This window comes from Podarcis pityusensis (assembly GCF_964106645.2).
Source record: "Podarcis pityusensis genome assembly, chromosome: 3".
NCBI classification, from domain to species: Eukaryota; Metazoa; Chordata; class Lepidosauria; order Squamata; family Lacertidae; genus Podarcis; species Podarcis pityusensis.
In genome coordinates this window covers 15,331,874-15,347,333 of record NC_138026.1, presented here as the reverse complement: position 1 = coordinate 15,347,333, position 15,460 = coordinate 15,331,874, and the positions used below count along the sequence as shown (strand labels likewise).

At 41.6% G+C, this 15,460-nt stretch overlaps 1 protein-coding gene across 4 annotated transcripts in view; it reads right to left on the bottom strand.

The window, feature by feature from the left end:
• MACROD2 (mono-ADP ribosylhydrolase 2) overlaps positions 1-15,460 on the bottom strand; it is a 978,088-nt gene that overhangs the window by 398,133 nt on the left and 564,495 nt on the right. For all 4 annotated transcript variants that reach the window (XM_080999221.1, XM_080999220.1, XM_080999219.1 and 1 more), the window contains exon 7: positions 12,689-12,719. In XM_080999221.1, the coding sequence (XP_080855347.1) occupies positions 12,689-12,719 (31 nt within the window). The remainder of the gene's footprint in view (positions 1-12,688; positions 12,720-15,460) is intronic.

Genomic DNA, 15,460 nt, shown 5'->3' with positions numbered 1-15,460 from the left:
AAGGGTGGTGGGAATGGGAGATTGGCAGATAGCTGGGATGAGCCTGCTGACGACCCATTACAGTCGTTAAGAGTCGTCAGCAGGCTCATCCCAGCTATCTGCCAATCTCCCATTCCCACCACCCTTCTGAGTAATACCCCTCCCCACCTTCTCACTATATAGAAGGATCTGGCAACTTCTGTTTCAGTGTATCTGAAGAAGTGTGCTTGCACACGAAAGCTCATACCAAGAACTAACTTAGTTGGTCTTAAAGGTGCTACTGGAAGGATTTTTTTTATTTTGCTACAGTAAGGTTACCAGATTTTTTCAATGAATCCAGGGACACTTTTCAACTTCAATGGATTTTGTATGGGGACTGATTTGTAAATCCGGGGACTGTCCCTGGGAAACGGGGACGTCTGGTAACCTTATGCTACAGGGGAGTCAGCAGATGGCCTCTACCTGCTTCAACATACACAGCAGGGTACCTGTAACCTATATTTTATCTGCAGCCACCACGCACCCTGTCTCCCCAGATTTCAAAACAGTTGTGAGGAAGTGGTTGTGCTGCTTGTGCAGAAGTTTAACATACGGCTGGAGCCTACAGACAACCGCCTATAAGTAAGTTTCATCATCAGTTCAGTTTTAACAGCAGCCATTTGCTTCCACCCATACTATCCAGAGCTGGTCACCACATCGGGAGGTTTGAGAGGTTATTATACGTTTGTATTTAGATTTATGCCACAGTTTCTCATTTTAAATTTCACATTTTTGGTGGTAGGGAAGTCATAGCTCGTGATTTTGTACTGTTGAATTGGTTGGTGGGCCCAATTCAGGTTACCTGGTCTGTTGCCCTTTTGCCATCTCACTTTGGCATCTGTGCCACCTTCTTGGACCCATACTTTCTTTTCTCAAGCTTTCTACCTTGTTGTCTGAGCTCAATTTTCCCTTCATCCCACTCTTCCAAGCTCTTTCCATTTTAGCAGCAGAGTGACTGAAAACTCCTGAGGATCTGATAGTTAAGACCAATTCTCTTGTGTGTCCAGTGACTTAAGACTATATTCAGAGTTACAGGTTGCTTAATTTTTTTGCTGTGGAGTGGGGAGGGATTACATTTGGTTGCAATGTGTGAATGTGTCCAAGAAAGTTTCTTTGGTATATATATATATATATATAGAGAGAGAGAGAGAGAGAGAGAGAGAGAGAGAGAGAGAGATTAAGGCAAAGACACATGACTGTGTCCCACTTACTTCGGTTCTGAGTGAAATCATTATAGAGTTTGTATTCAAAGTGTCTTCTTTCATAAGAAAGGTGGTTTAATTCTTGCCAGAACCCAGCATTTCAAGATACAGAAGGAAATGTATGATTCTGACATTCAGTAGTTAAGGTGATAACCGTCAAATATTCCATAGATTAGATATTAGGCGAAGTTTCGGAGAAGGTTAAAGATGTCTGTCCAGCTGATATGAAATGACAGAGCTGGCGTTATGAATGCTATAACTGAAAATTGGTAAGAGTACAAGGGATGGTTGTCTTGGAGCCAGAAGAGAGGCACCTGAGGCACCTGAGACTATTTTTGGGTTAGCGGAGTCTGTAACCTGAAGCATATGTAACCTGAAGCGTATGTAACCTGAGGTACCACTGTATTCCCGTTTTTGACTTCTCCACGAAACCATAATGAATTTCTCTAAACTTGACAGAAAATAGTATTTCTTTAATTACAAAAGTTTAAGATCTAGAAACCAACCTGCTGATTTGCTAACTGCCAATAAGGCAGAAATAAAGGGGAATAGCTGACCCATTGAAAATATGGTCAGAAAAATCTTGTTGTGCTTTACTTGTCCTGATAACGGCAGCAGGTTAAAGTGGCTGAGGACCCATAATGGGCTCTTATATTATATTTACAACTTTCCATAAAAAGCATGGTTTAAAAAGCACAGCGGTATAATGTACAGAGCCTATTACAGACGTTAAGCATAACTACTTTATGGTAATTAAAAGACATAAGAAAATGATTAATGTTTTGAGGCTATTAAAGTGTATCAAATGAAAAGCTATTATGACTCATTGTCTAAGCTTATGCCTTATATTGGCCAATTACTCTGATAGATCCAATTTGCACTGATATGTACTCTTAGCAGGGCTGACACTGATAACAATTTTGATGCTTAATATAAGCTCTACACAACACAGTGTGATCAATCCAATCTAATCCAAAAATCTGAAAGGAGTTTGGGCTTTATAACATAGCTGGAGGTTTGAACTGGGATCAACACAATATATTTTTGACTAAATAATGTATCTTTGGGACTGAAGGTTTCATAAAGTTTAAAAAACAATTGTTAAACTGGGGCAGGGCCACTTCTCTAGGGGAGGAAGGATCAGTCCTTTGTACTATTTTCCCAATCTAAACAGCTCCCTGAAGTTGCTATTTACCTTGAAGATAAAAACATGCAAGTACAAACATAGCTTAAAGGAATAGGAAAAGATAGATCCAAAATTATTTCAGCTGCAGCTAACCTAACCTAATGCACTGCCACTACCACTGGATAAGGGATACTGAAATTTACTCCTAAATAGAAATCTGTGCAATTCCTGGACTAAATTTAGATCATTGCTATACAGGTTTAACACACAAGTAATCCAATTTTATAGCAGTGAGATTTTCTACAAGCTTAGCTGGGATCCTGAAAAAAACTGGTAAATAAGCAGTCTGTTTAATTTCAGCCTTAACTGTGTTTTCAGATGTACAGAAAGCTGGTACAACATGAATCATGGGATAATTGGTCAGCTAAACAAACTGGGATTGCTTGTGATCCTCTCATCCTTTCAGACACAAAAATATTGAACATCTACGTAAAACAGTAGATATAAGCAGTTTATGCCAGTCTGAGGCAGTGGATTTCCTCATGTTTAAAAGGATAGTGAAACAACAATTAATAGTGGTTGATTTGGGTTATTTGACTCTATGAAAGGAGCTAAACTAACCTCACCTGTAGAGGTCCAACGGGCACATAGCTGTTTTGAAGAGAGCAAGTCTCTCCTTCCTAACTTCAAATTCCTATGACCAAACTGCAAATGTGTTTCTTCCAAGTCCGGACATAGCTGCTCCTATGTTCTGTACAGGATTTGTATTTTCTCTGTGTGCTTCTCAAGAGGCTATGATTTGGATCCTGATTTTTACCCCCATTTGTGAAGCGACTTTTGATCCAGGAGAAGATTGTGACAGTAGAAGAGGGAAATGTGATTTTTCACTGACCCTCTCTTCATCTCAAAGCCACTGAATGCCACTTACCATGCTGTTTGGGGTATGGGGGTTTGTGAGCGTGTCTCTCAGACCTCTGGAGAATATTGGGGTGGGGATACAGGGGGCAGTGAGAATGATGAAAATCAACTCCTTCCACCTGCCACCATTGGGAGCACAGTACTATTCCTAAGCTCTCGGGATCCAAGCCAGGAGCATTAATTTTTAGGAGGCTTTCATTGTAATAGGGATAAACTGTTAATTTTCTCCTCGTTATAATGTTAAACCAAACTGTCAGTCTTCATCAGTCTAACAATCTGTCTATAGCTCCATCTTTCTACAGCAGTTTAATTCCCCCAAAATAGGTCTGATATCATTTTTGTTCATTAAAACAACAACAACTAGGGGACAATATTGTTTCAAGTGTCTTTGGTTAGCAGGAGTTATTTATTTACAATTGACATTAATAGTGACAATGATCTACTAAGTGTCTGCATTTTGCTAAGCATTGTACAGAGATTAAAACAAAAACGGGATTACAGTTTAACAGGCACAGCACAAAAGGAAAAAGTGATGAGGAGGGAAAAAGAAAACAAAAAACTTGTTCAATGTTACATAATTTTCTTACGGTGGCCAGCTAGAAAGAAGACAATTCAGAGAGGGGAAGGTGACGCTAAATGCCTTCTGGTCTCCCTGCTAAGCGGATAATGTTATGCTGACTAAATGAACATGCAAGGTGTTGTTTCAATTAATCTGATGCAGCAATTCAATACTGCCAGCCTGAGAGGTTGAAAGAACTGGCCTCCTGACCCTACAGGTGTCTGACTTAATTCTTTTATTTTTATTGGCAGGGCAGTATTTGCAGGCAGAGTCCTATACATGCTTAAATGGGAAGAAATTCACAGAATTCAGTCATATTTATTTTTGAATAGGCTTTCATAGGATTATGCTGTTAAGTCTCTTGAAATATTTTACATGTTCTAAATGCTTCTTGCTAAGTAATTCCTCAATACTGTTTTGGCATGATCCTAAATACAAAATCTCAGTTTACAACATATTCTTATCCCATTGTTGTGTTAATGATGGTATACTTGTTACTAATAACATGGAATACAGGGCTTTGAGTGGGTGTTATGGGTGGGAAATAAAAAATAAGAAGAGTGAGGACTCAATAACATGGGCTATATTTCCAGACTGGAGTAAATAATCCCATTTCATAATCCTAGATTCCTGTTGCTTTGAGGTTAACAAAAGATTCAGCAGGTGGCACAGATGTATGTAACTATTGTAATGCTAGAGGAACCAATTCACATTCTAATCATCCTACCAGTGACCTCAGGGGTCCAAGGAGTAAAACTCTACAAGGTCCCGGAAGGCCTACCAATGTGACATGGTAATGGTAAGGGAGGGGTTGGCACTGTGGTCTAAACCACTGAGCCTCTTGGGCTTGCTGATCGGAAGGTTGGTGGTTCGAATCCACATGGCGGGGTAAGCTCCTGTTGCTCTGCCCCAGCTCCTGCCAACCTAGCAGTTCAAAAACACACCAGTGCAAGTAGATAAATAGGTACCACTGCGATGTTTTTTAAAACACCTTTCTACAGCACTGGTTTAGCTAGTTTTTCATATTCAGTGACGTTTGATGTGAAATAATATTACAATATCCTGTGTCCTAAGAGTATTACCTGCTGTTTGGAACAATTTGAATTATTTCTAACTTAGGGCAGCTCCTCTTTGTACACTTTATATTCCAGTACAGATACAATATACACAACAGATATCAGCCAGGGAGCCAAAGTAAGTTACTATCTCTCCACTCTCTTTCCTCAGCAGGTGAGGATAAATGAGAGAGAAAGAGATTGTGCATAACTCCCTGAGCCCTTTGCCTAGGATGGAAAATAAATACTGAATAAACAGCCGGATTTCCTTACTTTCCATTTGAAACATTTACCTAGTGTTTAAAACATATTGTTCAAAAGAAGTATAATATTTATTCCATGATTAACAATTCCCCGAACAAAAGATGTGTTTGATAAACAATTGCCTTAACTAAAACCTTGGTTAACTACAACAGTTAATAACATTTCTGGCCCTCTCCAAAACCAATAACGTTTTCCAATTCACATGAAATCCAGTGTGAAATCGGTCTTCATTGTTTCATTTAGTTGATATTATCCTCCTCGATCTTGTAAAGCCAGTTCACAGTGCTGCTTCCTCATCAGGATCCTAATACATTGGATCCTCAGTCCACAGGCTGATTAACGAGGTAGTGAACTAGCATTCAATACCCTTTATCAACTCAGCTAAACCTTAGGTTTGGAAGTGGACAGTTTCTTTATGGGTGGTACTGGTGACAGGCACACCAAAGTCCCCTTGTTCACTATAATGGGGTGAACTGAAAGATTAGGCTGTCAGGCCAGCCAGAGACCTCATTTTTCTTCCATGCTGCATAGGTTGCCCCTTACTGCAGCCAGCATTTGATTGCGATTAATTTGTCAGGGTTGGTTGTACAAAGGAAATGAAGAAATGGATTGCCAATTACAGTTAGTCTGCTTGCGGAGTGCCCCTCAAACCAGTGCCATTCCACAACAGTGACAGCTTAGAAATAAACTGCATTTGCTTTCATTGAGCCAAACCCCAGTCCTCAGTGTATTTCAAAGAAGCAGAAAAGGTGACTAAGGTGACCTTTCCTTCTTTGCTCTCCTAACAACTCCAGTGGATAGTTGACATACATTGCCCATCTTGCAAGCAGGCATACAAATAAAGGTGTAATTTTTTTTTGTTACCCAGCTGGTAAAAAATGCACTTAAATTCCAGTTAGAAACAGAACAAAATTCTGAAGGCACCAACCCAGTCTTGCCCCAGTTGTCTTGTCCGATAACTGGGAAACACTGGCCTGTGAGCGCTCCAATTGGAGAACAGCCTTTACCAAAGGTGTCATGGGCTTTGAAGACCCTCGAACTCAGGACGAAAGGGAGAAACGTGCTAAGAGGAAGAAACGCTTGGCAAACCCTCGCCGTGATCAACTCCCGCCCGGAAGCCCATGTCCCCACTGTGGAAGGACGTGTGGATCCAGAGCTGGCCTCCATAGTCACTTACGGACCCACGGTTAAAACCTTGTTTATGGTAGACAATTTTACTCGGCTACGAGTGATCGCCAAAGAAGAAAGAAGACATTAAATCTGCAGAAAGTGAACGTCCACAGAAGTGAAAATGGTTGTCAGCCTTTACCCAAAAGAGAGCACCCAAATGAGATGCACTTCAGGGTTGCAGTTTGTGAAACACTGTCAGGAAGTCTATTCCAGAGACAAGCCCATTAACCATTCAGGTCTGCATCCAACTTTGTACATCAGAGATGAGGAACCTCACATGCGGGGGCAACATGCAGCTCTCTAGGCTTCTCTACTTGGCCATTGGGACTGTGTCCAGCCACACTCCCTCCTCCGCCCTGCTATACACTCTCCTTGAGTGTTTTTGCCTGGCTATAATATGTTATTGAGCTCTGTTCATGCTTCCTGCTTGCCTGGCTGGAGGATAAAAAGGGTTGAGTGAGGTTTGGCTCCTGGACCTGCCCACAACTGGCATAGAAGTTTGTGCAGAAGGGAATGTGGGTTTTCATGACGCATTCTACACTCATTTATCAATGCGCAGTAAACCTCATGCCTGAAACATATTCCCATTGAAACTACCACCCTGGGAAGACTGGATCATATGCTATTTTCTGAAACCTTTCTTCCAGGTATGCCCCTCCCCCTGTATCGGCTCTTGACCTCTCCCATGATTCCCACCAGATGTCAAAGAGAACAACAACTACCAGACTTTCAGAAGACATCTGAAGGCAGCCCTGTTTGGGGAAGCTTTTAATGTTTGATGTATTACAGCATTTTAATGTTTTTTTGGAAGCTGCCCAGATGGGCGGGGTATAAATAATAAATTATTATTATTATTATTATTATTATTATTATTATTATTATTATTCCTAGCCTTCCTCATATGATTTTCCTTCTTCATTAATACAATGAAGAGTGAACATCCTGAAATTCATTTCTGGACAATCTGAAATGAAAGCATGTAGAAAAGAGACTATAAAAAATTGTGGGGAGTTAAATGAAGAGGACACAAAAGCATCCCACTTAACAAGAAAATGCACATTTGTGGGAGTTTTTCCACCAAAAATAATCTTAAAAGCATGTTCTTCGGATTCTTTGAATTTCTTTCTTTTCTTTTTTTAAGAAAAGTCCCATCTTCCAGTCCCATATTGCATCAAACCCTTTTGATCAGTAAGATACTTTACCATTTTGAATGCCTCCTCCCTCATCAGAAACCTGTGGGGCTATTGATTCCCATGCTGTGAGATGGTGTGAAAGGTCGGACTTGAATCCAGACCCTTCATTGTTTATCCATTGACTATACCGGCTTTCAAAATTAATTCACTCAAGAGTGACAAAAGCCACATTTCATTCTTGTCACTGAATTTCATTTGCTGCTGATACATTAGCTTTCTTGGATGTTACATCTCCAGACAAAAGAAAGGGGGAAAGGTTCACAGTAGTCAATAGCAGACAGTACATTAAACAGGTGCTGAAGAGATAAAGTCAGAATCCACTTCCAGGGTTGAAATGCCCTGTCATTAGCGCAAGCAAAACCCATGGACGTGGAGATTGAAGAAGCAGCTACAGTGCACCATCTCAATCTGGTTCCTGGCTAGGGAACAGTATCAGCCATTCATTAGAGAGAGAGCCATGTGGAGTCTCATTCTTTGGTTGCACTCATCCAGTGATATAACAGCTTTCCTATCTAGCATTCTGATAGCAAAATAACCGAGCGTGATGACACACTGGTTCTTCCAGTTTTAGAACAGGAAGAGAAGGAAAATAAAGATGCCTTGTTTTGTCTGTCTAATAACATAAAAAAGTGCTGCAGCAATCCTCCATTGGAGCCGAGAGTTAGAGTTCGACCAGAAAGACGTAACACTGGCCCCACTGCCCAACAACCTCCCTGTCTGAACTGGTGGAGGTAGTTTTGGCAGTGGTGTAGGAGTGCCCCCAAACAACTTCAACCAACACACTAAGGCCTCCTTATGTGGTTTGTCTCAAGACATAATGGCCACATTGACAACCATGAGACTGTACATTGTGGGCCCAGTGCATACTTAACATGGTATTTGACGCGGGTGGCGCTGTGGGTTAAACCACAGAGCCTAGGACTTGCCGATCAGAAGGTTGGCGGTTGGAATCCCCATGACTGGGTGAGCTCCCATTGCTCGGTCCCTGCTCCTGCCAACCTAGCAGTTCGAAAGCACGTCAGAGTGCAAGTAGATAAATAGGTACCGCTGCAGCGGGAAGATAAACGGCGTTTCAGTGCACTGCTCTGGTTCACCAGAAGCGGCTTAGTCATGCTGGCCACATGACCCGGAAGCTGTCTGCGGACAAATGGCGGCTCCCTCGGCCAATAAAGCGAGATGAGCGCCGCAACCCCAGAGTGGGTCACGACTGGACCTAATGGTCAGGGGTCCCTTTACCTTTACATTGGTAGTGGTCAAGTAGTGGGGGCAGGGTCCAATAACCCTGTTGTCATGGATGGACCACAACCTGGTGAGGTTTGGACGGATGGTGACTAGTCCTCCCTGCTGAATTGATACTGGATCCAAGAGTACAAGATATGCACTGTCATGTGAGGCCTAGGTGGCTCAAAGAGTTTAACAAGAGGTGTCATTGGCCTGGCCTCAGTAACATCCTCATACAGCAACATCTGATTGGCTATGTGGTGCGATAATGGTCACTATGTGATCCCTGATGGGTTGACGAAGAAGCCTGTGCAAGGACTTATGCTTGCACAATGCAGCTTTCTTCCCCTCCTCTTCCACACCCCCAAAAATTGGCTCAGGGGTGGGCAGAACCCCCAGAACAACATGCTTAAGCAGAAGCTCGGAGTAATCCATCTGGCAAACTGAAATGGTTATCCAGATAGAATGAATGCCTTAGCATGGCGTTTAATTCCTTCCTATACTTTAAAAAGTTTTTTTTAAAATAAAACTGTACATGCAGAAAGTAACGTTTCTTCATGAATATTTCCACCTCCCAGGGGGAAATATATATATATATAATATTGGTGCAGCATTAACCAGAACGGCTACACAAAGTAGAAAAGATAAAATGTAGTACTGTGGATTTTGAGATTTAGTCTCAAATTACTTTGAAACAATAGATCTATTTGATGAGTGGACATCACAAATTTACAGCACATGTACATTTCATAATACAAGACAGCAAGAACAAGAGGGCAGTGCCCATCAAGGCACTGAGCTTAATACCTTTAATCCTCCTTCTGGAGTCAGTATGTCTGCTAAATATATCCTATTAATGCTAATTTTAGATGGCTGAGTGTTAATCAATGGACACCCTGGTAATAATTTCTAAGCATGTAGAATGTATTCCAGAGAGAAATGGACTGAAGGAACAGTTTGAACATGGGTAGCATGCCATTTAAAATAAGATCTCTGTTAAATAATGTATATGACAAATTCTTAGACAGAGTAGCTAATTAGACTGCTGAAATACTTTGAATATCCTAATGGACTCCAAGCAGCTGCTGCTCTATTTACTAAGAACTTAAAAAAAAAAAGTCAATATTTTAATCATTTTGTAATGACTATTCCATAGAAACTCTTTGAACTGGTTTCTCATATGGACACCATACTGTTCTTTATGCAAATTGGCATCCATCATGACCTCTATGAACAGACCCTGTGACTGCACAAACTGTGTGCATGTTGCCTCTATCTGTACACATGTTCCGATTGTGCAAGTTTGTTCTTGGCTACAGACAATAGATAAGGGGGAGGCAGTTTAACCACAATCCCGGATTTGGATGACACCCTAAGCCAAACCTTGGTTTAGCTGTCATACTGTACTGAGCTAAAAGGACCAGGGAGGAGCAAAGACTACTATCCACGTAGTCCTGATAAGGCATAGTTTGCTTTACCATGATGTGTGAACAAAGCCTATGTGTGTACAGTGTGAATACACTACAGTTAGTTCACAAGGTCTAGTAAACACATGGAGGCCAGGAACAAGGCTAGAGGGGACAATCCTTACTCTTCTTCCTTGTGCTTTGTATTCCAACACAAGGAAAGAGATGCGTTGGAACTGGGGACCAGTGGGGGACAGGAGGAGAGATGGAGATATGTACACACATCTTCCAAGCTATTGGGAGTGACTCAATTTCTCTGCAGATGATCTCAGATAATTCCTAGCTATTCTAAGGCAAACTGCCAGATAGTGCTCGTTACAGGTGGACAGGCTATGAAAAAGGCAATCAGATCTGAATCTGCATAGAATAATAGAATTTTCGAGATGGAAGGGACCCCAAGGGAAATTTAACCCTACAATGCAAGAATCTCAGGTAAAGCATCCATGACAGATCCAACCTCTCCTTAAAAACCTCCAAGGAAGGAGAGTCCACCACTTTCTGAGGGAGCCTGTTCCGCTGTTGATCAACTCTTACTGTCAGAAAGTTCTCCCTGATGTTTAGTTGGAATCTCCTTTCTTATAACTTGAATCCATTGTTTTGGGTCCTACCCTTGATTATCTTGGTCACTTTCTTCTGCACACATTCTAGCTTGTCAATAGCCTTCTTAAACTGTGATGCCAGCCCAGAACTGGACACCATACTCCAGTTGAGGTCTGACCAAAGCAGAACAAAGCAGTACTATTACTTCTCTTGATCAGGACACCAGACTTCTGTTGATGCAGCTCAGAATAGCATTAAACCACATCTATGATCAACCAGAAAATATACTTCATTTCTGACACATTTTATTTTCTGTTAAATTTGGCTGTCACAAAACAACCTGCAATTTTCTTTGCATTTCACTTCACAACGGATTCCATGAATCATGGCTGTCCTGCTTTCCTATGATAATGACAAAAATATGCATCATGATAGAAAACACCGCTGTGTTTTATATCATTAGCCACCTCCAATTATAAATAATCTTATCAGGATCTAGATTGGAAGATTAAAAAAAAAAATCAGTTATGTCTGCAAAGCGCAGTTGTATTCAGGCAATACAGATATGATCAGAAGCAAAAAAGAGGAGAAAGAAACTCAGGTTTGATACTAGAAGAGAAAATATTTAATTAATTCAACTGAGAAATGCTTGAATTCATGTGTAGCTCACCATCAAAACTCCCTCTGAATACTATGTGTCTGGGGAAATTCATACCAACTACACCACTTTCATTTCATTGTTTATCACATGAATACCCAGTGCTTTTTTCCCCCTAAAAAGATGTTTAGAGGTACTCTCATTTTCCTACTCATATTGAAATACTGTCCCTCAGTGAGGCCAAACTTAGATTCACAAAATGTTTAGGGGTATACATACTCCTGTGTTGCCCTCCCCCACAGAAAAAAAGCACTGTGTATACCTGACACAAGCTTTTACCCCTTGCCAGTTCTGACTGGTCAATATTCACTCTTCCAAAGCACCCAGCACCCAGCTTGTGGAAACATAACAATTTCTGCCAGTCTATGGTCTAATAATTCCAATATTTATTTGTTTATATTCTCATAGATTCTCAAACTTTTATTGGCATACGTACTAGATTCCAGTAGGGTTCAATACAAACAAAACCACACACCAAAAAAACCCTACCACAAACGCTGCATTTAGCATTTAAGTTAGTGTTGTATAGCATTCACAAATTCTCATTGTGTGTTGCAGAAACCTGGCTACTGTCTCCATCTTGTCTACATCCTGAGAAAACATTTGTTTGTTTGTTTGCTGCATTTCTCCAAGGAGATCAAGGTGGTGAACATGGTTCTCACCTTTCTCATTTAATCTCCACAACAACTGTGTGAGGTAGGTTAGGCTGAGAGGCAGTGATTGGCCCAATATGAACACATGATGCCTCAACTGCCTACTCTGACTGGCAGTGGCTCTCTAAGGTCTCAAGCAGAGGTCTTTCCTAGCCCTGCTGTCTGTTATCCTATGAGGTGGAGAGACAAGGAATTGTATGCAAAACATGAGTCATGGCCCACAGTACCACACAAGGCTCTATTCCCACAATACTATAGCACTACTTCCAATACATCATTTACACAGAACCCTGCAGCTTCTGTTATCTTCAGCCCTGCACCTGCCATGGGAATGGCATTTCTATGGAAGCCAATCAAACTCTCTTATTCATGTAATATTAAGCTGCGTAGCTGTTTGCAAACCCAGATCAATTCTCTGTCGGGTCCTTGGGCCATAGCCTGTAATTTGATAGCACAACACAGCCCACTAGGCATTGTAGAACAAAACGTTAATAATACTGAATATGTAAAACCCATGCAACATCTACTAGAACACGCTCCAGCAAAGCCAAAAACAAAACAAAACACCCTTGTTAAAACCAAAGTCGACTATTTGTCATGAAGAAATATAGCTTGAATAGAAACTTTATAATGGGTTTTACATACCATAAATTCCTGTTGAAATACACGGGAACGCCTGCAAGACAAAAACCAAGATGTAAATTAGAATTTTATTTTATTTTTGCCTCAGAATCACTTATTACACAGAATCATTTAGTATGAGGAAACCACAAACAGCCTCGTGTAAAGAAATCCCTACCTCTAAGTTGGCAGGGCCTGATGAAATGCCCTCCAGAATGCTGAGAGAACTAGTTCAAGAGATCAGAAAGCTGCTCACAATTTTCTTTGGAGAACAGATAAGGTCCTGTAGCACTTTGGAGAACACTAAACATATAGTGCCTTGCCAAATGTGAAAAGAGGGAGGACCCAGGGATTTTTTAAAAAACAACAACAGCAACAACAACAATAAAAGCGACTTACATAATGTAGACGCTATTAGAACAATTACAATGTGATCAATCTGCAAGCATCTAGAGGAAACTGGAATGACCACCTGAAGACAGCATAGATTTGTTCAGAAAAAGAACAAAGTACTCTCTTTCTTTGATAGGGTAATACATTTAATAGATAACAAAGCAGATATCGATCTTGACTTCGGAAAATGTTTCTTGGGAAATTCTCATAAGAGAAGCTGAAGAGTTTGTACTCTGCTCTTTCTTCTCCTAATACAGCAGTCATATAGCTTGTTGGGGGCTTGGAATGCATGCTGGCGCCATCCATAGTGTGACTGTCCTGATCAACTCCTCCCCCAGACCTTTAAACATTGGGTGGAAGGAAGCACGAAAGGGGGAAACCATGAACACTAGGCTCTTCCATGTGATGAGAGAGGCCAAAAAGTTCCCAATCCTATGCTAAACTCCCAATGCTGGGATCTATGGGAACTGCAGCAACATTGTTCTGTTTAAGCTCCTGCGTTTGTTTTTAAGGCATTGAAGGAGCTGGAGCCTTTAAAGGTCCCTGGAACAACATCTTAATGCCTCTGGATTGTTTATAAAAGCACTACAATCGTACCTTGGAACTCAAACGGAATCCATTCTGGAAGTCCATTTGACTTCCAAAACGTTCAGAAACCAAAGCGCAGCTTCTGATTGGCTGAAGGAAAGTCCTGCAGCCAATTGCAAGCTGCAGACCGTTGGGCGTTCGGCTTCCAAAAATAGTTCGCAAACTGGAACACTCACTTTTGAGTTTGCAGTGTTCAGGAGCCAAAACGTTTGAAAACTAAGCTGTTCAAAAACCAAGGTACGACTGTGCAACATTTTACTGACAAAACATAGTCACGAAAGGATTTCCAGGACCCTTTAGAAGCACATGGTACAGAACTGCATTTGACTTATAGCATTATTCTCATAATCCAAACTGCCTTGCAGGTATCTGCAGGTCTTCCATATTAGGCCAAACCTTTGCTCCTATCTCACCAGCGAAACTCCGGATTGGACAAAGCAGGACTCTGAACTACTCTTCACATCTGACCTTGCTGCAAACGCATAAACATGACTTCCGGGGTGGCGCCATCGGTAATGGCGGACTCCCTGATCTGGAGGGACCAGCTCCACGGGAAACGGGTCTTTCCCGCTACGGCGAAGCGGGGACCCTTTCAAAAATCACAGGCGGATGAAGCCTGTGACCATGGGACTCGGCGGGCACCTTTAGCGCCCCCCCAACCCGCAAAGGAACCCATTAACGGGCTCCGGAGTGAAGAGGGGGAAGTGGCGCGGTGCTGAGAGTCAACTGCTTCTTCTGTGGAGCGAAGCCGCACAGCCGTTGCCGGAGAGCGCTGCCTTTTTCCTGGGACAATTTGGCTTTTAAAACAATTACCCGTGAGTACTTAAATTTCGGACAATTAGACTTCAAATAATGATTTGCGAGTAGAAAGGAAAATTGGACTAAGAAATTTACCTCAATTTGGCACTGAAACGGGAAGGTCTAAACAGGAAGTCAGCCTTCCGTTTCTTGTAGATAGATTAAAGCAAAGACATGGCAAACTAGAGTTCAGAAAATCGCCTGTAAAGGATTAACTTTCATCATTTAAAATTGTTGAACTCCCTTCGGAAGCAGGAGAAGAGGGGGGATTTTTTCCGGACTGTTTAAACCTGCAGAAGAGAGTGTAACGCAAAGTAACTTTCCACTGTCTTGATCCTGGAGCGGGGTGTCAGGACTGACGTTATTTGGGAAGCTCATTGACCAGAGACAAACGTCTTTGACAGATAGTTAAAAGAAGAGAAACATAGTGATTCCATTGTTCCCCTTCGCATTTTAAAGGAACAAATATTGACAAAATATCTGAAAAAGGAAACTTTGTTGTTAGATCTGCCTTTAAAAGAAAAGAACAAATAGAAGCTCTTCCCCTAGAGGGAGCTTGTGAAACTGTTACCAATTCTGAACCGGGGAGCTTGCAGCTGCAATAGATTACGATCATGGGAATAGACTTCTGACCTTGCAGAACAATGTACTCAGAAGCTCTGCTGCGTGCTTTCTGTAAAACAAGTGCCCTACTGGAACAGCTACATGAGAAGACGGACTTGATGACTGTTCAATCAGAAATTTTGGACAGGTAGTGGGAAACTATATAGAGCCCACCCAGGAATCAAATCAGGAGTGTGCTCTGACAGAACAGATGAGGGAAGAGGATGCTGCTGAACCTTGGGTGCCAGAGATGGAGGGAGCTGTGGCCCAGCAGGAACATGAGTTCTTGGATTTGACAAATGAACTTGGAAAAAGCCAGATTTGGAAAGATAAAGTTTGGTTTGGTTTGGAAATGGGGGGTTGGATAGACCCCCCTATGCAGGGATGTTTGGACTTTTCAAGTCTGGCAATGGG